This window comes from Littorina saxatilis, linkage group LG9 (assembly GCF_037325665.1).
Source record: "Littorina saxatilis isolate snail1 linkage group LG9, US_GU_Lsax_2.0, whole genome shotgun sequence".
Lineage (NCBI taxonomy): Eukaryota > Metazoa > Mollusca > Gastropoda > Littorinimorpha > Littorinidae > Littorina > Littorina saxatilis.
The window spans coordinates 32719104-32745361 of record NC_090253.1 but is presented as its reverse complement, the minus strand read 5'-3'; the positions used below and the strand labels follow the sequence as shown (position 1 = coordinate 32745361).

Below are 26258 nucleotides of genomic sequence, written 5' to 3'. Positions count from 1 at the left end.
GTTGTGGTGGTGTGTTATGTCGGTTGGTGTGGTGTGGTGTGGTGTGGTGTGGTGTGGTGTGGTGTGGTGTTGGTGTTGGTGTTGTGTTGGTGTTGTGTTGTGTTGTGTTGTGTTGTGTGTGTGACACAGACAGACAGAGAGACACAGCCGGCGGAAACAGACAGAGAGAAGCAGAAAGACAGATACACTGACAGACTGTCAGAAAGAGAGAGACAATGACAATGACAATTCTTTTTTTAAAGAGAATAATAGAATAAGCAGTGATTTGCTTTTTTACACCTGGCCCCTCGCCCTAAAGAGAGACTAATCTACAATGGCTAAATAATAAGCAGACACGAAAAACAATAATAAGTACTAACAGATAAACTCAGTTATAAGGAAGAACCCATATCATAAATGTACACACAATGCACTGCACAGGGGGAACATCATAAGCTTCAAAGAGTTCGTTTGTTGCTTGTAAAGTAGGCTTATTAATGCGAGACCAACATAGGATGTAGGGGTGGGGTGGGGGGAACAGAAGATGGTGAAGGCACTTGCAGACACAAAGCTGTCGGTGGTCAATGTACCACAAAATGTATAAAAGCATCACTTTCTGCGCTAACTTCTGCAAATCCTTGAAAATATCGCTGATTGATTGCAGGCGCAAGGTACTCAGAACACAGCTTGTGAAGCTTCATCAAGGAACTAACAGCCACTAGCGGCCGTCGGCAGATACGATGCAGGGCAGTGGCTGCAATCAGACGGAACGAGAGTGGCAACTGCACGTTGGGATTAGAAACACCAAGTTGCTGCTGCGAGAATCCACTTAATTGCCCCTGCTTGTAGAAACTATGCAGAGGCGGAGATTTCGTCGACGAAACAATTCTTGCAACATACAGCACACCACAGAGGCCGCCGAAGAAAATAAATCAGTAATACGCATTCCATTTAGAATTTTTTTTTCCTGGAAGCACTTTTACCACCTTGCATTCTTTTCCGCCCGCATAGAGTTCACGCGTTGGTTGTTGCAGTTTCAGCCAAACATTTCTGAGACTACCGTTAGGGTATTGTAACGAACTGGCTTTTGGGGTCTGTTTTATTTTAACATTCAGTCAAGTGTTGACTGAAAGTTTTAACGAGAGCGAAGACGACCTTTGCATCCCTATTTTTCCCCTTTTTGTTCCAATCAGAAACTTCGAAACAGTCACTTCCTCGTCTATAAGGCCAAAAAAAATAATAGGTGTGGTTAAGGTAACATAGCCAAAAAAAATAGGGTAGGAAGGTATGCAATCACTTTTTTTTTGGTTTACTTTTTTTTCTAATGTGTACAAATTAAACCTACTTGACAGGGAAATAAGTGTGCGACTCGAGCGCTGTCGCTTTCATTGCGTTTTCTGCAGTCGTTTTTGTTTTGTTTTTGTTTTTTGTTGACAAATGTAATAAAAAGTTATAGGGTCGGCCCTTAAAAATAGGGTAGGTCGGGTTACCGTAACCACACCTATTTTTTTTTTAGGCCTAATGATTAACCATACGCGTTAGAACAATTAACAAGTTGCGTGAAGCGATATCAAAACATTTAGTCTATCTGTCGGCCTGAAACTAAAACATCTAACACTAAAACAAAAGCCAATACTGAGACAACGTGTACTAAGGCTTCGCTATAGCCCACCCCCGAAGACTTAAACGGGTCCAGCTTGCCTTCGCAAAGCATGCAAACGTAGTGCCTAATTAACCTATTTTCTTTAATTATGAGTACATTTTGATGAATTTATTCATTTTTTTTAAAAAAAGGGAAAAAAGCCACTAGTGGTTTGGGCTTTTTCATATTCCACCAGCTCAGTGACGTCAGACTGGATTAGAGAGAGTTCTCAGTGTTCCCAGTGATCTCCAGATACGACACAGTCACAGTCTGTGACCTACTAGCTAAACATTGCCATGGAATTTGCACTGTCTTCATTCTCAGAATTGGCAGTGACTGAGGAGCGTGGCTTGTGACGGTAGCGGTGCAATAGTGCAAGTTGTAGTGTTACAGATCTGCAGAGATTTTAAGTTGTAGACCTCAGTTGGCAACAACACGTACCGTACGTTCGAGACTTGAAGCTATGCGTCAATAATGTTAGTGATTGTTTTGATTTTTTGTTGTTGATGCTCTATTGCACCAGTGAAGAAGCACTTGCAGTCACAAAGTGATTACTTCCTCGTTAAATCAGCGGGAGAATACCACAGCAAGCCGACTCCCCCCCCCCCCCCTCCTCAAAGACAGTCAGACTAAAGTCAGTCAGACCAAAAACAGTCAGACTAAAGTCAGTCTGGTCAAAGACAGTCAAGCTAAAGACAGCCAGGCCAAAGACAGTCAGACTAAAGACAGTCAGACTAAAGTCAGTCAGATTAAAGACAGTCAGACCAAAGACAGTCAGACTAAAGACACTCAGACCAAAGACAGTCAGACCAAAGACAGTCAGACTAAAGACAGTCAGACTAAAGACAGGCCAAAGACAGTCAGACTAAAGACAGTCAGACTAAAGACAGTCAGACTAAAGACAGTCAGACCAAAGACAGTCAGACTAAAGACAGTCAGACTAAAGACAGTCAGACCAAAGACAGTCAGACTAAAGACAGTCAGACCAAAGACAGTCAGACCAAAGACAGTCAGACTAAAGACAGTCAGACTAAAGACAGGCCAAAGACAGTCAGACTAAAGACAGTCAGACTAAAGACAGTCAGACTACAGACAGTCAGACCAAAGACAGTCAGACTAAAGACAGTCGGACTAAAGACAGGCCAAAGACAGTCAGACTAAAGACAGTCAGACCAAAGACAGTCAGACTAAAGACAGTCAGACTAAAGACAGTCAGACCAAAGACAGTCAGACCAAAGACAGTCAGACCAAAGTCAGTCAGACTAAAGTCAGTCAGACCAAAGTCAGTCAGACTAAAGACAGTCAGGCCAAAGACAGTCAGACCAAAGACAGTCAGACCAAACACAGTCAAGCCAAACACAGTCAGGCCAAAGACAGTCAGACCAAAGACAGTCAGGCCAAAGACAGTCAGACCAAAGACAGTCAGACCAAAGACAGGCCAAAGACAGTCAGGCCAAACACAGTCAGGCCAAAGACAGTCAGACCAAAGACAGTCAGGCCAAAGACAGTCAGACCAAAGACAGTCAGGCCAAAGACAGTCAGACCAAAGACAGTCAGACCAAAGACAGTCGGACCAAAGACAGTCAGACCAAAGACAGGCAGGCTAAAGACAGTCAGTCCAAAGACAGATCTGGATCTTTTACGTTGCAGGAACCACTGTTGGTCATCTTAGTTAGACTAAAGACAGTCAGGCCAAAGGCAGTCAGGCCAAAGACAGTCGGACCAAAGACAGTCAGACCAAAGACAGTCAGACCAAAGACAGTCAGGCCAAAGACAGTCAGACCAAAGACAGTCAGACCAAAGACAGTCAGACCAAAGACAGTCAGGCCAAAGACAGTCAGACCAAAGACAGTCAGACCAAAGACAGTTCTGGATCTGGATCTTTTACGTTGCAGGAACCACTGTTGGTCATCTTAGTTAGACTAAAGACAGTCAGGCCAAAGACAGTCGGACCAAAGACAGTCGGACCAAAGACAGTCAGGCCAAAGACAGTCGGACCAAAGACAGTCAGACCAAAGACAGTCAGTCCAAAGACAGTCAGTCCAAAGACAGTCAGACAAAAGACAGTCAGACCCGGCAAAGACAGTCAGACCAAAAACACTCAGGCCAAAGACAGGCGACGTGAGTGGTCAAGACACGGACACGGTGAGCTCAACTCGTGGAAACACTGCAGTGCGACAGAGCATATGAGTGTGTGCTGACATCACACAGTATATTACAGTGAAAGGCAGTAACCAACACTGCACGCTTTGCACATCAGACAGATGGCCAGAAAATGGCACTGGGCATCTTGCCTGCCAATCATGACGACATGCACGGGGTTGGGAAGGGAGGGGAGGTTGCGTCGGGTCAGGCACCGTCCGGTCACTGACATACACCATCTCTCACTGACCGCACTGGTGTGTTTGTGTGATATAAAACTGAAAGGCTGAGTGCACCGATTCATAATAATACAAACATCTTCATGCCCACATTGAGTCTGCTGAATGAGGATGAAGATTTGAACGACTGGAAACCATCACCCGGTCATTGACATATAGCATCTGCCAGTTTCTACGTAAGCAACTTTTCTGGCATGGCAACATGTGTGGGCGGCATTGGAAATGGTGAGCAAGGGAAAAAAGAAAGATGGGATACTGCGTGGAACAGGCAAGACACAACGGACAACTGCCGCCTCGCCAAACGATTGTACCACTGAGACATCGAGCAACGTTGCTTCTCAGTGTGATGCACGAGCCGATGAGAAGGTTGAAACGAGACGGGTGATGGTGATGATGGAACTTTATTTTACAAGGGACAGAGAAAGAGCCGTACCAGGTAACAAAGACATTACAGAGGTTAAGGGGAGAACGACCGAATTAATTCTCACTGTGACGTAACCGAGCCAAAAATAACGATGTTTTGGGGTGGTTTTTTGTTGTTGTCTCAGACTGTCTGTAACATCCCGTTTGGTAATACAAGTTCGTATCCCGGGAAAGGATGGGCGTTGGGGTTGCCGTTCCGTAGGGGAGGGGGGGGGGGGAGGGTCAGAACTGAGGAGTGTTTCACGAGCAATCTGACGGAAAAACTGAAATACGTCATCTCTATCTCTGTTTCAAACCGAGTATCTTGTCGTTCTCCCCGCAACCTCTATGAGTAGCAAACGGGCATACCGTGGGCAACAAAAAAGAAGAGAACATGGTAGATACTGACTCCATGAGATGCAATGGCACGGTGGCAAAAGGGTTTAAGACACATCGAGACAGAGAGAGAGACAGAGAGACAGAGAGACTGAGAGAGAGAGAGAGAGAGAGAGAGAGAGAGAGAGAGAGAGAGAGAGATACAGACAGACAGACAGAGAGACAGAGAGACAGACAGACAGACAAAGACAAAGACAAAGACTTCAGGCTAGCTACTTTCACAAAGACGATACACCTTGCAGCCAAACACAAAATATAGAGTAGACCAAGGGAGATGACTGACGCATTAACACCACAGACCACAAACAAAACGTCAATGCACGAGTTGCTGCCCTTACCTTCACTACGACGGGCCTCTCCTGCTTGAGGGGCATCGAGTGCCAGCGTCTGACTCCTCCTCCTCCCCCTCCTCCCCCTGCACTTCCCCCCTCCTTGGCCTCGTCCAGCTTGGTGAACTGTGCCCTCAGCTGGCTGACCACAGAGCGGGGGGACTGGGAGGGCCTGCCAACGGACGGTTTGGGGGGCTCGGAAAACTTCCTCTCCATGGAGAGACTAGCTGCGCCAGGGACAGAGGTCTGCGTTTGGAGAGGCGCTGAGAACTTTCTACAGTCTGTGGAATCTTTTGCCTGTTGCTGCGATGAGGTAGTCAATCCGCCGAAGGGCGAAGAGGAAGAAGAAGCAGCAGCAGAAGAGTCTCTGGGGGATTGAAATGGGGTCGGACCTGAAGAAGGAGGCGAAGAAGTGTCTTGTGGACTTACACTACTGTCTAGCGTGACGTTGCCCTTAGTGTCGGTCCACTGCAGAGCGTATCCTTCCACCGGCCTCTGGTCAGTGTCTTTGCTCACACCACTCGCACCCCCTTCCCCCTTCATCAGCCCCCTCTCCCCTTCCTGCACGCTGAACGCACGGAGAGGGGTGGAGGGGGAGGAGGAATTGTGTACGGAGGGGGAGCGGGGGGAGAAGCTCTGCGTGCGCTGCACCCCCACCTTCCTGCCGGCCATCAGCACGGCGGTGATGACGTCAGTGGGGTGAGGCTCCGACAGCTTCTTGAAGGTGCGGCGTGTCGTCACTGGGGGAGGCGGCGTGTCCTGCTGTTGCTGCTCTGTTGCTGGAACAGTGATAGGCGGGTGTTACAATGCTCACAGAACACACAGACACTCTCCTTCGGGAATGCTTCCAGTGTTGAATGAACATGGCTTCAACAATTCAACGAAAGCTAAGCAAACTCTAATGACAAAACATTCTTCAAAACATCCTTGACCCCTAGAAGGAACAAAGTCATGAACACTGAAACTAGGCTGCAAAGCATTAAGTCTTGTGGGATCTGACTTGCATGCAGTGTCCAGTGTGGAACGACACATAACAATGACAGTTTTTAGAGAACATGATGCCTTTCGTTTGTATAACAAGACGGGACTGGAGAAACACCTCACAATTCATTATTAACAACTACCTGGCGGCATGTTGACGTTGACGTGGCAGAAGCACGTGGCATCCCCAGCCTGGTTCTTCACCACGCACTCGTACTGGCCGCCATGTTTCTCCCGCACACCCCGGATGTCCAGGCGCGCCACACCACGTGTCAGTGACTGCATGAAGTCAGGCGTGTCGGCCACCATCAGCCCGTTACGCCGCCAGAACACAGAGGGGGCGGGGAAGCCGGTGACGGTGCAAGTGAGTGTGACGTTCTTGCCCAGGTCCGCTGTGACGTCTTGCAAGGGGGTGGTGAAGGTCGGGGCTTTGTTCGTCTCTGCAACGTCACGAAGAATACACTGTCCAGACTAAGACTCCAAGATAAATGGTCCTACCATGCTACACCATACTCAATTAGCGTCTTAATGAAATGGAAGTGTTATGGCCGGAAAACGACCAAAAGCGTTCTTGGCAATGTAACTCACACACACACACACACACACACACACACACACACACACACACACACATGACTTAAATATCTGCCACTGGTCCACAACTACAACACGCAGCCCTTCACTCACTCTGCACGCTGACCCTGGCGTCCATGGAGACCTTGCCCACCGAGTTCTCTGCCACGCACCCGAACACGCCCTCGTCGTCCACCCCGATGTTGTCTACCTGGAGGCGCGCCACCCGACCGTCGTACTGCGTGCTGTAGCTCAGGCTGTCTGGGAGGTCAAGGCCGTCCCTCAGCCACAGGATGGAGGGCTCCGGAGAGCCGATGACGTCACACTCCATCACCAGCGTGTCGCCGTCGTTGACGGTCTTGTTGAGCAGTCGTATGAGGAACATGGGCACCACGGTGCTCTCGGAGCTGCTCGCTGCACGCCGTGTGTCAAAGCAGAAAGGGAGAACGGTCAGAAGGTGTGATGTCAACACGTTTTGTTCTTCTTTTATTTTGGTGTGTGCGTGTCTGTGTGTGTGTGTGTGTGTGTGCGGTATTTGTGGTTGTTTTTGTAGCTGTTGCGGTTTTTTTGCTGAGTGTTGGAGCGAAACATTTTTTGTTGTTGTCACGCAGTTGTTTCTTTAACCCCTTAGCCACACGTTAATTTAGGACTTTGTTTGTTTGTTTGTTTGCTTAATTCCCAGCCGACCACGAAGGGCCATATCAGGGCGGTGCTGCTTTGACATATAACGTGCGCCACACACAAGACAGAAGTCGCAGCACAGGCTTCATGTCTCACCCAGTCACATTATTCTGACACCGGACCAACCAGTCCTAGCACTAACCCCATAATGCCAGACGCCAGGCGGAGCAGCCACTAGATTGCCAATTTTAAAGTCTTAGGCGGGGTTCGAACCCACGACCTCCCGATCACGGGGCGGACGCCTTACCACTAGGCCAACCGTGCCGGTATATTTTAGGACTACCTTATATAGGGGAAGGGCCCCTAATATGGACCACTTTTTGTTTATTGCTGATAACTAGCTTGTTTTCGTGCAAAGAAGTTTCATTTTGTGTTTGGTAGTCCTTCTTTCTTAGGTGAACCGTTAGGCCTAATTAGAGTAAAATAGCTTTGATACACATTCAGCAAAAATTAAATACAGAAAAAATCACAAAGAGTCCATATTAGGAGCCTGGGCGCCTAATATGGACCAGTGAAGCGGCCTTCACGAATCACTGTAAAAAGCCCCCTATATTTCAAAATAACATGATACAAATTAGTGTACAAGTCAGCCTAATTAAAATATGCTCTAGATTTATCTGTTTCGGGTTGATGAGAGCATTATTTGAAGCACACCAGGAAACTAAAGAAGCTTATCAAAAACAGAGTGAAAATAAGTGAAATTATCAACTTCCACGAAAAGAAGACTTTTCGTTGCATTTTTTTTAAATCTCGAGGGCTAGTTATAGGTTATTACCAGCAAGCTTCTTAATGAATTAATGAAAATAGCCTTTAGCTTTTATTTTCTTCGATTTGTTGAAGGTGGTCCATATTAGGGGACTCGCACATACTTTGAGATTTTGCTATTATTTTTTGTTTGCAGTAGAAACTCGGGGTCAACACTGCTAAAATGTAACAAATACGGTTTTAGCTGTCATATATAGCCATTTCTGTTTGATAAAAGCTTTGGCTGTAGACAGAAACGAGTCTGTTTTAGGCGGCAAATTTAGAGTGAACGCTGCCAAAAGTGAAAACAGAGAAAAAGCCTAACGGTTTTGAGATTTGTGTTTCTGCAACTGTTTTGCAAAGTTATCCAAAGAGGGTGACTACAGCGAATACAACTTTTTTGAGCGCTCTAGCGCCGTTAGTTGGTGGTGGTCCATATTAGGAGCCGGTCCATATTAGGAACCTTTCCCCTATATATCATTTCTCTTCAACATAAAAATGTCTTTTCATTCAGGCATGTCAACCCCTTTTCGGCATGCTAACCTACGGTTGATATTCAGCAGCAAATATAGAGAATACTACATGGCTTGCTGTGTCGTACCAGATTTACACCAGTTGTTTTTTTATATATTGAACTGCGAGCGAAAGCGAGCTGTTCACTATTTGAAAAAGCAACGAGTGTAAAATAATCTGGTACGACACAGCAAGGCATGTAGTATTCTGTTTATCCTACATACTGTACTACGTGTATTTTACTGAAAATGTCTTGCAGTCGAGGCAGCTAAATTGAAGACGCTTGTTTTGGAACCTCGATCTCTTCTAAAGCCTCGTGCAATCTATTACGTCAAAGCAAAGAAACGTCACTCTGAAAGTGTGGCGTGACGTGTTATACTGTTCAAAAAAAGAAACGCATAGTTGCTACTTGCCAAATTTGTTTTATTTTTCGAAAAAATTAACAGAAAATCCAATATTTAGATTATTTGTTTGAAATTTGGTATGGACACAGTTGAATGCACACACAGTTCATTTGCATCTTCAAATCAATCAGTCAATCAATACGATTGGGTGCCGAGGCTGTCAAGTCAGTAGGGGGTGTGACTGCCTTGAGCAGCAACAACTGCCCGGCACCTTCTGGGCATGGACTGGATCAGATGCTGGATATCTTGCTGTGGGATGGTGTCCCACTCCTCCTGAAGTGCCTGCAATAGATCGCGGTGATTTGCCGGCGCTTCTTCTCGCCTGCGCACACGTCTGTCCAATTCATCCCAGAGGTGTTCTATCGGGTTCATGTCTGGCGACATGGATGGCCAGGGAAGCACCTGGACATGGTGGTCGGTGAGGAACTGGGTGGTGAGTCGTGCTGTGTGCGGGCGAGCGTTGTCCTGCTGGAATATGGCATCCTGGTCAGCCAGAAGAGGAAGGGCGTGTGGGCGCAGAATTTCCTCCACGTATCGCTGGGCAGTTATGCGCCCTTGGACGTGCACCAGGGTGCTCCTTCCAGCGGTATTGATCGCCCCCCACACCATGACGCCTCCACCACCATGAACGGGTGCCTCATCCACACAGTTGGGCGAGTAACGTTCGTTTACTCTCCGGTAGACCCTCCTCCGACCATCATGTCGCTGGAGCAGGAAGTAGGACTCGTCGCTGAACCACACGTGTCTCCAGTGATTCCGGACGGTCCAGCGAAGGTGCTGGTTGCCCCACTGCACTCGGTTCTGGCGATGGCGGCGGGTGAGGACAGCTCCTCTGTGAGGTCTGCGAGCTCTCAAACCAGCTTCATGCAGGCGGTTCCGCACGGTCTGGTCCGATAATCGGTGTGGCCCGGGGAGAGCCTGGACAGAAGATGAGGCCGACAGGAAACGATTCCGGAGGTGGCGGAGCCGTATGAAGCGGTCGTGAGCAGCAGTTGTCGCCCTTGGTCTTCCCGCTCGTGGCAAGTCAGCAACGGAGCCAGTGGCTTGAAACCTGACCCACAGTCTACTGATGGTGCTCTGGGACACGTGGAAGTGCCTGGCGATTGCACTTTGACTTTGGCCTGCTTGTAAACGACCCAATGCAATTTGGCGGTCTTCTCTGCTCAATCGGGCCATCTTTCGTCGCTGAATTGTCGTCTGATTTCTTTGTGGCGAACAATCCGCTTTTATGGGTTTTGGAAGACATGGTGAGAGCTCAATATTCCCCGAGTTTCACGAGATTACACTGAAGCATGACGAGTGGTCATGCCAAATGAGCAATTTTGACATTGTAGCCACTGATAACGCATGCGTCACGTGCAGAGCTCACTTGTGGCAATGGACGAAAGGTCGACGACCAGATAAACATTTTCTGCAGTTTGGTGGATATCCTTGTAGCCATATAACTAAATTAACCAAATATTACAAGCTATGCGTTTCTTTTTTTGAACAGTATAGTTCTAAAGATTCATCGAGGGTAATTAGCGAGCGCAATTTTTGTTTCTATAATGACGTTTGTCTCGGTGACTTTGGCATCATAAGCAGTGGAAAAACAGGTCCCTGCCAGACTTGCTTGACATGACCTCATTTACATGATATACACACGTGTGATTTGAACGATTATTATCTCACGGGTGTCTCTCTCACGTATGTAGGATAAAAACTATTTCCCTCTAAGTTACGATCGGGTTTTCCCTTTCAAAAGTTTCTTAACAGACGACACTATAATAAATGCTAGTGTACACAGCTGTTTCTTTTTTCTTTTCTTTTTAATTATTATTCCTGAATAGTGTCTGTTCGTTGCTGCTCGCTGCAGTAAAAAACAAAATGTCCAAAAATTGCGTGTCTTCATCCTTCGTCCTCCCCGCCCATATTTGTTTTTAATTACCTTCACATTGTCCGACGCACACTTTAAGCGAACAGTGCAGAGGCCAAAGTTTGTAGTACGTTTAAATTTACAACTTTCTGTTGCAAAAGCAATCTTTGCCAATGGCAGAGAATGTTTGGTTTGCAACGTGTGTCAATAAGTTTATGAGGTCTCTGTCAGGACCCCGGGCATGCTGAAGAGGACAATGTGGGCAAATGTTTTGCCAACAACCCCGCTCTCAACCTACCCATAAACCACCCAAAGAGCTACATCGTCCCAACAATGCTCCTCTCATGGTTTTAGAGCAGCTGTATATCGCAGCTTGAGTTTCGGGAGAGGGTTTGTTCTGACAATAGATAGGTCGACATGAAAATACAACTGCCTGCAAACAGACCCCAGAACATCAAAGAAAAAGAGACATGACAGAGAATAGGATATTTACGATGTGTAAACACAAGGTGTGTGTCTCGTTTGGTCGCTATCAATTCCTTGTTATAGGTACCCATCAAGTTGCTTTGGGAGAACAGTTATCGTTTCGTCTTCAACAGAAGATAGAAACTGCTTTTAAATAAATCCCACAGTAAAACTAAGGTTTAGGTGATTCTCTGTGACTAAATGTTAAGAAGAATTAAACCACAACCTCTTTTGCGATGCAAACATGCAACATGTTACGTGTACAGAAAGGTATCATGTGCGTGATCCTTTCTTCTTCACAGATAAACATCAACAGTAAAACACAACACATGCACATGTTGTGTCTTGTGTCATGTGCGTGATCCTTTCTTCTTCACAGATAAACATCAACAGTGAAACACAACACATGCACATGTTGTGTCTTGTGTCGTGATGCACAATCATCACTCAGTCAAGTCTGTGTACGTACATGTAAATGAGAACATTATGTGAGAAGTATGTACTATTCAACAAAGTAAATACAGTCAAAAAGAAGGAAAGCAATTATATGTGGGGAAACAAGCATTATAATTATAGGTAAGATGCACTGTGAAATCCAAGCAGGGAGTATGCAAATATAGCTTTCTAATTACTATCTACATGATGCTCTATTCGATTTAAGCCTTCTACAGGTTTCTGTACACACAGACGCACACACACACCCATCCCCTCCCCCACACACACACACACACACACATACACACACAAACAGAGACCTGTAACATTCACACGGAATAACGACCTCTCCTCTTCACCCCTATTCCCTACACACCTGTCACCGTCAATCGACAAGAGGTCCTCTCCTCCCCCAGCTCGTTACGAGCCACGCAGGAGTAGAGACCCACGTCATCCAAGAAAACCTCTCCGATCTCCAGTCTGGCCACGTGACCGTCAAACGTCTGCCGGAAGTCGGAAGAGTTGCGCTGCACGATGCCGTCCTTGTACCACGCCACGGAACTGGCTGACGTCACGCTGCACGTCAACGTCACCGAGTGGTCTTCCACCACCGTGACGTCACGCAGGGGTTCCCCGAACACCGGTGCACTGACGGGTTTGTCTGTAAAGCGTGGGGGATGGAAAGCATGGACTACATGCGAGGCGTGAACGGTGGCAGGAGAGAGGTGGGGAAAAAGGACTGAGAGGGACAGTGGATAGTCTGTCTTCATCGGAGAACGATCCAGTTACGAAATGCCTCTTCCTTAACGAGTGAAGCGCTTTGCCAAATACGGTCTCCATCACCACCCTACTTTTTCGTCATGCTCATGACTCAACAGATGCATACTTTTCCCGCTTTCCTTCTACATTTCTTCTTCCCTTCGTCTCTTTGGAAGTTGATAAGAAAACGTTTCAGTGTTTTAAACAAATGTACTCTTAAGTACGGTGCGATCAAATAGAAGTAATTGTTTTGGAAAGATCACACACAAAACTGGATCGTTCTCAGTGAACAATGGGCAGAAAAAGAAGCAAAATAATATATATTTGGCTCACTGCAGAGCACAGCATTCGTCATGCTAGCTATATTTCATGACAAGAGAAGATGAATAGGCACAAGGCGACTACAATGACTACTGCTGAAACTAATCCATGTAAATGTCAAACCAATAAAGCCCAAAGAAAACACCGGGTATAAAATTCTAGTGAAAAGGCAATGAAAAACTAGAAAAATGCAAGCAGATATCGTGGATCAAGCACAAACTGAATTAACTAGCATTCAAAAAGAGGATTTTCATCCGTTTGTCGCTGTCACAGTAATACTACATTCTGTTCTGACTTTCTCTTTCTATTCAAAGATTTAGTAATTCCATTGCTTCACATTACAAATTTGGCTGTTACACGTTCTCTGTGTGTTTTGGAACGACGAAAAAAAGGACGACCACTTGTTTTCCAAACACGGAACCGTTAACCATCACATACAAAAATTTTCTTTACTTTGACATTCAATACTCGTTGTTCTGTCTACCTTACTCACAAGAAAATATTCTTTGATACTTGAGCAAATACAAGCCAAACATGTGGAAAGCATAAAGAGTATATGTTTTTCAAATCAAAATCAGCATTCACCTTATGTTACAGTAAGATCTAGCAAATGAGTACTGTACACTTGCAAATATGATCACTCCATACATCTAGACCAAAAAGAGCCCAGCCAAAAGCAGAAGGGTGCAGTGACTTAAGGACAAGACTCACGTTTGACGATCAAGGAGCTTCTCGTGCTGGCCTCTCCATGCTGGTTGCTGCACACACACGTGTACGTCCCTCCGTCCTGCACCGCCACGTCATGCAGGGTCAAGGTCGCCTTGCCCGAGCTGACGTCATAGTGAGCGGTGAAGTTCTCCTGCGCTGTGTCCAGCTTGGTGTCAGCAAAGTACCACGTGACGTCAGGCGGGGGCTGTGCTGACATGATGCATTCCAGGACGGCTACCTGGCCTTCTGTTGTCGTCACATCCTTCAGTGTCGTCATCACCTCGGGCGCAGCTGCACGACCACAGGTGGCAAGTTTTACACAGTGAAACTCTACATATTCCTTGTCTGCTCTCTATATTCATTGTGGTTGCCAATGTATCTAACTATATATATATACATGCACAGTATCTCACTTGAGCCCGACCTTTCCTAAAACGGGACAGTCTTCGCCATAAAACAACAACAATATACTCTTATGATGCTCAATATTCAACCATTTATCAGCGTCTCTCAAATGCCCCGTTCTTCTCATCTTTCCTTTACAGTTTCAACAGAGGCAAAGAAACTCAAGTGCCATTAAAAATAGTCGAAGCTATGCTTTGACGATTAGTTATGATTTCTGGCATAGTAATACATACTGGTATATCAATAACATAAATGACGACAAAAGACTAAATCTGGGTACAATATAAATCCGGGAAACTCATAAAAGTCTCTGCAAAATCTTCCGTTAGTGAAACTGAAACCTATGGAACACGAAGAGGGTCAAATGCTCGAGCAAGTACTCGCGCATTTACTCGAGCACTTTCGAAACTGCTCGAGTAAATGCGCGAGTACTTCTGAAAATGCTCGCGCACTTTCGAAACTGCTCGAGGAAATGCGCGAGCACTTTTGAAAATGCTCGAGCAGTTTCAAACTGCTCGCGCACTTTCAGAACTGCTCGAGCACTTTCAAAGTACTCGCGCATTTAAATGCGCGAGTACTTTCTCGCGTATTTCCGAGAAGTAACGAGCGGGTAAAGCAAAAACTTGTCGCGGAACAGTCATCTTTTTGGCATATTTTCTAAATATTTTACATGATTTCAATAATTAATTATAGGCCTATAATCATATTTCAGTTGGAAATAAAAATTAATATTAATATAAAAGAATTCTGTTTGGTGTTATGGATGAGCAAAGCCACCGACTGAGAGCGTGCTGCGTGACCTGATTCCGTGACCTCACTTGTGACCTCACTTCGTCATGGCCGCCGAAGAAGTCTTTCTCACAGCTTTGCGTAGAAAAATACAAGCGTGTTCGAATTTGTTGCAATTGGGATCACATGCTCAGCAAGTGCTCAATCGGTAAGTACCGTAAAGTACCTTGCACCAATTCCGACCCAAAGTAGGGGGTGGGCGCTTACTAGGTACTACACCATATGCACGAGCAGTTTTCAGTAAAAAATGTGATCTGTGATCACTTCGTAATCATATCTTCTTTCTGTTTTCATCTTCCATTGTTTTTCTTGTTCGTATTGTCATTAGAAGAGCTTGGGGAGACAAATGTCGTCGCATCCTTTTCTTGTCTGCAGAGGTGCCGCTGTCGGCCGCACTGTGTCTCTGTTTCCTTTGAACAAGGGGTACGTCTTCTGGATATGATCGACCATCCCAGTAGGTCTGTCCGCCAATTCCCTGATGCGATCGTTAATAATCCCAGCAAACCGCCCTTCCCGCCTCCATGACGACTACAGATGCGTCGTTTCAGTAAATTTTCCGGGTCAAGTTTTCAATAAACCCAACCAATGACTTCGGTACAACTCGGGAATCTCCGATTCAAAAGTACTCGCGCATTTACTCGAGCAGTTTCGAAAGTGCTCGAGTAAATGCGCGAGTACTTGCTCGAGCATTTGACCCTCTTCGTGTTCCATAGAAACCATTAATGCAACAGCTTTAGATCTGCAGCTAAAGAACTCAGACTGAAAGAAAACAAAAGTCACTAAAATCACAGTTTAAAGTTAACTGCAGCGGGGGTGTTCACAAGACTGCAAACAGTGGTCTTTCAAAGGTCAGTTATAGACGTCGGGGTGTGACATTGAAAACACGCCAGACATATATAGACAATGTGCATTACACCGCCTCGAAAAGAGAGTAAATCACACCCGACAGGAACACAGGTTATAAACAGCAAACTGGGAACACCACAGTGTAAACGCTGACAATTACAACGGAAACGTTTGAAATGTTCCCCAAAAAAGTGATAGTTAAACCCACGCTGAAACAAACACTGCAAGGGACGTACCTGGAACTTGGACTTAAACACTAAAACACACTGTTCAAAGTGTTTACTGTGCAACATTTGAGAGGAACAATACAAAACGGAAATTAGAAGACCATTAAAAACAAATTTGCATGCTTCAAAAATAAAAATGGATCCCATGAAAATAGGAAATTCAATGTAGACTTTAAAGTCCATAATATGCGTTAGTCCCACAGTGATGACGGTCACATCAAAAGCACGGTCAGAAGATATCAGTGCTGCAAGCACAGTTAATTTCAGACACACAGGCACAGCATCAGCCTCAGTCCCTACACATGCGATGACGTCCGAAGAAGCGGAAGCCCCGACCCTTGAACCTGTGGGGATTGCGGCCACAGGCACGTCCACTGACGTCATCCACCGAACTGTCGCTGTCGCTGTCTGGTGACTGCAAAGAGCTCTGTCTCTGCAGCTTGTAGCGCTTCCTGAAGCCTGGCGGCATGGAGGAAAGCCATTAACAACCAGCACTGTACCTTGAGGCTTGTTTAATGTCAGCAATGCAGCTCATCCAGCCCTCCTGCAGCTTGAAGCCAATGTGTCCTACAATATTGAACTCAAACTTGTCTCGGGAGCTGATGAAGTTACATCACATCTCCCTTGTTATTAGTTACTTGATGCACAGTGCAGTCGGGATATGAGGGGCAAGGGTGCTTCAAAACATGCGTTGAGAACAGCATTCGAAGTAGTGTGTTGGAAAGGGGGAGTTCAGTGTACCTCCAGAATAATACACATTTCATGTCTGAAAGACGCCTTAGGTTGGTTCTTCTTCATCGCTCCAAACCTATATGATCTGAGCACTTGACCAGAGCATCAAACGGAAATCCGCCCACTCTTTCATCACCACCATCACTTACCCACAGTTCTAGCTGGCTGGACATCGGCGAGTGGCGACGCCTCCTTGTCCTCCTCCTCGGAGCCGGACACGCTGCCATAGCCACTGCTGGCCTTGGACATGTCCATCCTGCCCACCACCCCCAACGGCCCCGGGCCCTGTCCCCTTCTCCCTCCTCCCTCTAGCTGGGGCAGGCTGGCCAGCTCGTCCAGAGACTGGGGAAGGTCGCTTGACGGCTTGTCCAGAGACTGGGGCAGGCTGGCCAGCTCGTCCAGAGACTGGGGGAGGTCGCCTGACGGCTTGTCCAGTGTCACCTACACATGCAGGGGGTTTCTTGGATTGAGAGTGAATTTGGGGATACATCTGAAGGGTTTCTCTTTTCTCTTGATGACAAAAAGGTATAAACGTGTATGGGCAAGGAGGATAGTAATATTGTGGTTAAACTAATGCGTGCTCCTTGAGCAAAGGATAACCAGTGTGCAAAAGGATATACAATATTCACCACGCTCCATCTTTAGAGGGCAAACATGTGAACCAAGCTCGATAAGTCTTATTCTTATGTTACCGCAACATGGGGAAAAACACAACTCTGCATCTTATTTTTATGTATTGCTTCTGCCTTTTTTAACGAAATTGGACAGACAGACATACTCACATGCGCACACTAACATACTATATCTCCCCCTCCTTCTCTCCTTATCTATCCCTCCCCCTACTCTCTCTCCCTCTCACTTCCCCTCCCCCCCTCTCCATCTCCCTCTCTCTCTCCTACCTTGGTGACAGTTCTGTCGCCCCAGGTCTTTCCATCAGACACTGAAGTATTGTCATTCTCCACACACATGTCGGTCTCCACAAAGTCCGAGCCCTCCTTGTCGCGGATGCGTCGTATGTACTGCGTCGTGCGCTGGTAGTAGTTGGACCCGCGCGGAGTGATCTTGCGCTTGGAGCGAACGACGTCACGCTCCTTGACCGCTGCGCCCCCTGGGGAGAAGAAGCTAGTTTCCACGATGGTGTCGCGCAGCTCTTCATGGGCGTCGCTGGGAGTTCGCCGAACCTGATGCCAGAACATCAGAAGGAATGGTTAGCTGTTTGGTCCCCACTGTCGGGCAAACACGCAATAGAACATCCGCGTGACTTAACACAATGTTACATTAAATTAATTAAATATACATACATTTTATTATCTGTTTCCTGGAGCTTCGGAACCAGAACATAAACATGTTCCAATTCGTCACATTCTTGTGAATAGTTTTTAAAGAGAAGGTCGAGAACAGCACATACAATAAGATCGGTGCTGAATCGGTTTAGCATGAGGGGTCGCGAGACAAGAAACAACAAACAACCGTCACCTTCTGAACGTGTTCTGACACATATATTCTGGTCCGAAACAGGGATATTATCCGTATAAACTAGAAACATGACAGATGAGACACGTGGTAGCAACGAGACGACTGTCAGTGGCAAAAATATGACAGTATGCAAAATATGACAGCTGTCCAAATATAATTATGTGCCACAAGTGCAAAGTTGTCTCGATCACCATGGGGTACTCAAACTCTGAGCAGCTGCATGACCACGCACTCAGACGTTTAGAAATACTAGGTGATTTGCGTCATAAAAATACCATTATTACTATCATTCACAACAGTATAAAAAAAAACACCACTACATGCATAAACCAACCTTGGACTTTATAGTGACGATACGGTTCTGCTGCTCGTTGAGCGACGTCTTGCGATACGTGACGCCTCCGTCATCGTCTTCTATGACAGTGACGCCACTGTCCGCGTCACGCTTGCTCTGGGCCTCCACCACTGCGTCAATGTGCGGCTTGAGGATGACGAAAGCGGATGACGTCATGTCGGGGTCTGTGTCGGTGGAGGAGGGAAGGGTGGGGGGTTGCGTTACTGGCGGGGGAGGGGGAGTGGAGTCTTCTTCGTGGAGAGTGGCCAGCGGTTGTGAGGGCAGTGAGGAGTGTCCTTCATCTGAAAGTCCAAGGGAGAGTTTGTCTGACACCGCCATCACTCCACGAGTCTAGATCAGGCTACGTTGGTCCCGCGTTTAGTGTGCGTAATGCAACACTGAATGTACCACACAAGTCTAGCTCAGGCTACGTTGGTCCCGCGTTTCATATGTGTAATGCAACACTGAATGCACCACACAATTATCGTATTTCTTTCAGTTGCTTCCACGTGGCTATATCTGGAGTATGCCGGAAGTAGGTGACATCGTGGCGTGTACAAATGGTCTGGAGATATACCTGTTCTTACTTTGTGGTACTTTCTACCCTTTATCTACTAACAATACATTGATTCAACTGTCAGCTGCTACCTTTTCAATTCTGCTTTGAACTCTGAAAATGATGCTCAGTTGGCATTTTTGCACATGCTTTGAATAGCTCAAGATTGTCAGAATACTACTGAGTTCGTGATCCAATCTATTGTACAAACAGACTTAAGACCAATAAAGAAAGCAACGACAACAGCAACTGTACCAAAAAGAGGTCAAGGACCATGAAACAGCTGTGACAAAAAAGGGAAAAAATACAAACAAAACAAGGCAACACACACACGTACGTACACACACACACACACACACACACACACACACATACACACACACACTCACACACACACACACACACACACACACACTCACACACACACACACACACACACACACGTACACACACACACACACACACTCACACACACACACTCACACACACACACACACATACACACACACACACACACACACACACACACACAGTGAACTCACCGTCTGTCAGTGAAGGCAATGTCGGAGTGAGGACGTCACTATCACTCACAGGCTGCAACACAGACAATAACATTTTAATCACTGACACCTCGTATCACCACCACAAAAACTTGACATCATAACTCATTAACACATTTGACGCTTCTTTGGCAGGGAGGGGGGGGGGGTTGTGGGATGGGGGTTGACATCAACAAATGCAATGCGGTGTTGTGTGGTCCAAATTAATTCCCGTTGTTACATGTCACGCCATGATTTCTTGAATACAAACGTGTTTGATGTTGGTATTTGTGCACTTAGCTTCCGTTCGTTAATACTGGGGTGTTTCTGTGATTATTTCCTTCGGCGAATTTGCCGACATGGCTTTTAACGTTTCGTAATTGACGTTCGTCCTTTTTCTCCCTCCATGAAAAAACCAGTTGAGCTGTTTGAAAGAAGTGTCGACGATTTGCCAACTTGCCGACGCCGAACGTCATTTTTGTTATAACATATGTCGTCAGCATGCAGACACATATCGTTTGACATCAACGCATACGAGGTCATTGAGTATCCTCCCATGAAACATGAGATAACTGAGGGCAAAAGTTAAGCTTGCTGATACAGGTGGCCTTTAGAAGTGCCCCATGTTTCCCAAACATCCAGATAATCATCTGAACTGCGTCGAATAATAAGTCGAAAGTTGTAAAGAAAACGTCCAGATGTTATGGGCGTTTAATGTGCCTTCGTTTGTTTGTAAGTTGGATAAAGAAAGGAGTCAGTACTTCTTGGGTATTGTTCTCAATAAACTCGATTTCTAATCGGTAGGTCCCCAATTATCAAAATTCCTCAGAAAATGTACAGTATCTAAGTTAAAGGCACGTATTCCCAACAAAGCGCAACTATCTAGGACAAGAAGATTTGTTCGACTCCCAATGACCCTCCTTGGGCTGTACTCCCCGGAACGGTTTTTGCCCCAGGCTGTGTCAGTTAAATCTATGACCAAGACGTTTATGGAAGATTGCGTTTGAAGCTTTCTGAGACAGTATTTCCTAAAACTTCTTGAAAACTTTGTAATCCACTATAAAAAATAAAAAAAACAGTTAGGTTATTTGAACGTTTGATGTTAAACATATAAGACATTCACAAGTAAAACCACCCAATGGTCTACCGGCTTTATGGTGGACAGAGAGACTAACACATTTTGAAACGTTAGCAGTCTCTCTGTTTTGTGGATTTATAATCCACTGTGTTTACTGTCATACGAGCTTCACAACCTTTGCAATTGCCCAGCCTCCAAAATTATTCTTTGCTGGATGATGAACGGGATGTCATCTGCGCTTAGTAACGATGTAAACACAGCTGTAACTAATCTTGTGCTTTGCTATTATTAAAACTGTGCACGGTAAAAAGGAACGCTTGGTCGTTTCAAGTAGCAAAACGCTGTATAGTCGGCCATTGTCATGATGCGTGACACATTTCACGAAGGGTTGCACCTCAACAAAAGCTCCACGGGAATTGTGACGCAAAGCGCACAGAGACACCATACGCCACCCGAGACGGCTGAGGTTCTAATCTGGTTAAATAGACGGACTTACTTTGGATAAGTTGCCCCGCTAAGCCTGCTGATAGCAACACGAATAACGTGTGAAACAGCGATACAAGGCTTTATACCTTTCTTTTCAAAGGGGTGGGGTGAGGGAGACCGATGTGCCAACTCAGCGATTCCTCACTAGATTAAGCGATTTAGCACGAAATTTGCTGCAGGATCCATTGATAAATCAACAGCCAAAGCCGTTTCTATGGCATCGCGCCCAAACAGAGCAGATGCGGATGTCCATGTATGAAATATGCAGGATATCGCGCGCTGTCGTGTGCTTTGCGTCCTCCATCAAACGCACGACGCGCAAACACAGACCCGTGTCCTCAAAGCAAGCCACAGGCGATTACAGTATATCATTGATGAAAATCAATCCTGGGCGTCAGCAATAATTTAGGTACCAATTTCATTTCTTGCAGTGCAATTATCTCCGTAACTCAGCATAAAGCTAAACAACCTGCCTGTGATAATTATTATTCATCAGATGACATCAGAAACAACAAGACGGTCATGAGTAATATTGACAAAAACCTGAACTGGTCACTAAGTCAGCCGTACAGACGTAACAATAAGTCAGTTACTGATATGATGTACTTTGCGACTAGAGTTTCCCTGGTTTCTTCATCGCCACTAACACCGGTGCTAAATGTTGGACTAGTGGGGTGGTAGTCTTCGTGGAGAGCGAACCCCAATGCAGGAAAACCAAAAAGGAAAGCATAAACCAGAGTTCTCAGTGGCAAAATACCAGGCAGGTGCTTGACAGCTGCTTCGTGCGTACAAATCTCACCAAAGAGTGTAGAAGCTGAGAAAGAGTCTCGGCTTCTACACTGTTTGATCTCACAACGGACTGCTCCCAATGCAGCCTTCAAGACTGAAGAAAGACAATTTTTACAAACGAGTTCCAGAAGAAGGATCAATTATCAAAGAGCAGCTCTACCTGTTCAAGGCGTCGTTTCAGGTAATCCAACAGCAGGTAATCCACAAAAGGTCATCTTCAACTTTGACGTTGTACATTCAGGGAAGTTCACACGAAGTGATAAACACTTCAACGACATCCGTATAGAGTTGCACAATGCAAGAGGAGTTGGCATGTGCCACTGCTAACTATAACTGTGTTCCTTGTAGAACTTGTTGCCACTGCTAACTATAACTGTGTTCCTTGTAGAACTTGTTGCCACTGCTAACTATAACTGTGTTCCTTGTAGAACTTGTTGCCACTGCTCATGCAGACAGCGAGGGGGGACAGAGGCCTGAGGGGAAGCGTGCGGTTCAATCAGCGAGCGCGCAACAGGTGCAAGAGATGTGACTCCTTCACACGCCTGTCGCGCAGACTTACATCGGGTGACACTATCGCTGATATCACACACCCATCCACACGAGAAACGCCACAATAACATTTGTTTTCAAACGACAACAAAATGGACCGGGTAGTCCATTCCCATATCTACGTTTATCAACGGGTCGAGAAAGGTCCACTTCTGCTATCAATGTCGAACGAATGGTAATTGTGTCACAACTCTTTCGATTGAATGTGTGCCCTGTTGTTTCATTTTATTTATCTTGAATAAACTTTTGTTTTAAACAAAATGATATGCCACATATTAAAGTATTAAAGTTGAATCAAAAGCAAAAGCTCGCGTTGCTTTTTTGGGAAGGTATATATATATATAGACTAGCGCACACAAGTTGACGACGAGCGACCTCAGTCCCCCGCCCACGACTGTTATACGCAGCAGCGGAGAAAAGGTCCCCGTAGCACTCCACCCCGTGGCCTGTGTGTTGCGCGGCGGGCAAAGCAAACAGCATTCTCATTCAGCGCTTGTTGCGCGCCGCCGATGCTCGTCACAAAACGGTGTAAAGGACCCCTAGCACTTTGCCAAGGAAACCAGCAACCAGTTCTCTCTCTGCGTTTCCAAAACTCCGTCCCCATCCCGAATAGGGCCATGCGAAAACTTGAGCAAACTGGTACATGGCTTAGAGGAAGTACGAACGCAGATACGGGTGGATTAGTCTTGTCCCGGAGGAGGTCAAGGCTGGATGGTTGAAATTGGGGTGAGCGAATTAGACGGAAGATATCAGAAGAAGAAAACATGAAAAAAGGTAGCTCTCTTAATAAACACGTCTCCATCTCTCAGTTCGCCTTTGCGATCGACGACACAAGAAGCTTTACAATAGGTTCATTCTCTGCCTGTTTGTTTGTCTGTCTGTGTCTCAGTGTTGCAAACACATATCAACATGGCTCACGCACCCACGCACACACGCACCCACCCACGCACGCGCACAAACACATCCACAACCTTCGCAACGCGTTAATAGAGTATCCGAGGAAAAGGGAATCGAGGAAAGTGTGCACTATGCTGACAGCACACGACGGTAACAGTACGTATACATGTACTCTCGATCTTTCATTCAGCGGGCACTAGTTAAAAGAGATGCAAGACGACACGAGCAAACACGCGCCAAGCCCACCAAATCCCCCATCCTCTTTTCCACGATTCAGGACCTCGCGAAAACTGGTTAGCTTGGGGTGGGTCCTGGGACCCCTACCCTACTTCTGTGGCCAGCAAAATGTGGGTCTGGCACGTCTAAAGATGGCTGAATGGTGTAAAAAAACAAACACTGAAGAAACGAAAAACAACTGCTCATTGTCGCATGCTGCACCGAACGCAAACACTGACGTAGGTCGAGTGATGTAGCGATGATCCAATTCTGTTCTGGGTTTTCTCGTCACGTATGTCAACCAACAACAACAATACTCTTGAGCCGACAACGAAGTTCAAGGCAACTCTATAGTTCACTGCAACCTGCAGCACACACGCTGACAAAAACAGTTCACTGCAACCTGCAGCACACACGCTGACAAAAACAGTTCACTGCAACCTGCAGCACACACGCTGACAAAAACAGTTCACTGCAACCTGCAGCACACACGCTGACAAAAACAGTTCACTGCAACCTGCAGCACACACGCTGACAAAAACAGTTCACTGCAACCTGCAGCACACACGCTGACAAAAACAGTTCACTGCAACCTGCAGCACACACGCTGACAAAAACAGTTCACTGCAACCTGCAGCACACACGCTGACAAAAACAGTTCACTGCAACCTGCAGCACACACGCTGACAAAAACAGTTCACTGCAACCTGCAGCACACACGCTGACAAAATGTCAACATCTTACCTTTTCTCAGCAAACACCGAGAACAAGCTGAAAACCGAAGGCAAGACCACAAAAAACGCTCAACGAGCAACACATAGATGACCTTAGCATATTCTACAAGTTACAGCGGAAAAGATTAACTGTCCCGCACCATTAACAACATAATGAGTTTACAAATTAGTTACATATATTCGAGCGATATAGGCACCAGTGAGAAGAAAAAAAACATCTGCGCAATCATCGCCCATCGTCGCAAAATCGTAACTCAATCACTTTAATTGCCAGGTTCAACGTTCAATAAAAGGAAGCTTCAGCAACCGGACCAAAAGGCACAGCAGAAAATTCAAACATTATTCTTTTGTATTATTAGATATAACGTTTGCAACCCTGAGGCGTTGATTTATAAATGGTATGCCAATGCTAGTCCGTTTGTTTCTTCCTTTCTTCTTTACAACTCATTTGGAGTTGTGTCGGCACGATATTAGTCAGGCGCTGAGGTGAAGTCCTGGCACCAGTCGCAGGGGTGAGCAGTGCGAATTCAACTCTACTGAACATTTATTTAGAAATCTTCTGTTGCAAAAGTCAAAATACGGAAACGAAAACAATCTCGCTCTGGCGCGAAATGACAACAAGAATTCACTTGAACTCTTCCAAGATGTTTAAAAACTCCATGAGTAACAGTCGTTAAAAAACAGATCGGAATGGGCCGTACTCACGGTGTTGCCAAGTGTCAATGAGAGACGACGGGACCTATAGCTGTTGATTTATCTTATTGCTGCACTATATGATATTTGATTATGTTCACGTCAAAACGCTACATGTGCGTTTGGAAAATGATTTTACAACTTCTATTTTAGAATGTGGGAAAAGATGTTAACATTTTCATTTAGAATGCTACACTTTATACTTCCGTCGAGAGCGTTAACTTCTTTCGTCCACATAACTGATGATGTAAAACTTGCATTAGTGTGCGCTGTTCAAAACACTGCGAAAGCACAAAACGCTACATGTGCGTTTGGAAAATGATTTTACAATTTATATTTTAGAATGTGGGAAAAGATGTTCATTTAGAATGCTACACTTTATACTTCCGTCGAGAGCGTTAACTTCTTTTGTCCACATAACTGATGATGTAAAACTTGCATTAGTGTGCGCTGTTCAAAACACTGCGAAAGCACAAATTCAATGCGCGTTTCTTCAACGCTCTGCTACCAAAGTGTAACAAGCTGCAAAAAGTTGTATCCCCTGTTTCACCCCACTACCACAAGCAGATCATTTCACAAATGGCGACAACCCTTATCTATTGCTCTTCAAGCACTCTCAATGAGCCACCGAGAAATGTCATTCAACAGTTTTACCTCGCCTTCATGATGTAAATAAGCCAAGCAGAATATACATGCATATATTGTATCCTGTCTTGCATCGCTGCAATGCTAACAAGTCGCTGACGGGTTATAAATATCCCGTGTTGACACTATAAGCATAGCCCAGGGCGCGACAGTCGGAAGATATAGCATGTGGGATAATGAGGCGGGGAAAAAAGTTAACTATGCCCTTACACAGCAAGCTTAAGTCCATCACAGATTGTTGAAATATGATTTTCTTTTTCACTTCTCTACAAAAGCTAAGTTTTTGAAGGGGGGAACCAAGAGGATGCATGATTGCTGCTTAAACATCAATCATATATAACGGGAAACACGACAGGAATCACAACTTTGATATATATATATATGTAATTAAATGTAAACTATTACTTTTTTTTATTGTGAAAAACACGAAATAAGGTTTGTGGCCACAACTCCAAAAATATAGAGATTTTCACCTGTGTGCCGAAACACAACAGTTCAACGTAATACGACACTGTCGCTCTTTCTTTCTTTCTTTCTTTCTTTATTTGGTGTTTAACGTCGTTTTCAACCACGAAGGTTATATCGCGACGGGGGAAGATGGGATAGAGCCACTTGTCAATTGTTTCTTGTTCACAAACGCACTAATCAAAAATTTGCTCCAGGGGCTTGCAACGTAGTACAATATATTACCTTACTGGG

At 45.6% G+C, this 26258-nt stretch overlaps 1 protein-coding gene across 12 annotated transcripts in view; it reads right to left on the bottom strand.

Annotated features, from left to right (window-relative positions):
* Nucleotides 1–26258, bottom strand: part of LOC138977037 (muscle M-line assembly protein unc-89-like) — a 184227-nt gene that overhangs the window by 67199 nt on the left and 90770 nt on the right. For 11 of the 12 annotated variants that reach the window (XM_070349935.1, XM_070349941.1, XM_070349940.1 and 8 more), the window contains exons 7-15: nt 19476–19527; nt 18378–18679; nt 17467–17748; nt 16717–17008; nt 13572–13859; nt 12157–12441; nt 6798–7097; nt 6254–6550; nt 5139–5908 (exon numbers count right to left, since the gene is read on the bottom strand). In XM_070349935.1, the coding sequence (XP_070206036.1) occupies nt 5139–5908; nt 6254–6550; nt 6798–7097; nt 12157–12441; nt 13572–13859; nt 16717–17008; nt 17467–17748; nt 18378–18679; nt 19476–19527 (2868 nt within the window). The remainder of the gene's footprint in view (nt 1–5138; nt 5909–6253; nt 6551–6797; nt 7098–12156; nt 12442–13571; nt 13860–16716; nt 17009–17466; nt 17749–18377; nt 18680–19475; nt 19528–26258) is intronic. The other variant, XM_070349933.1, reaches the window with a different exon arrangement.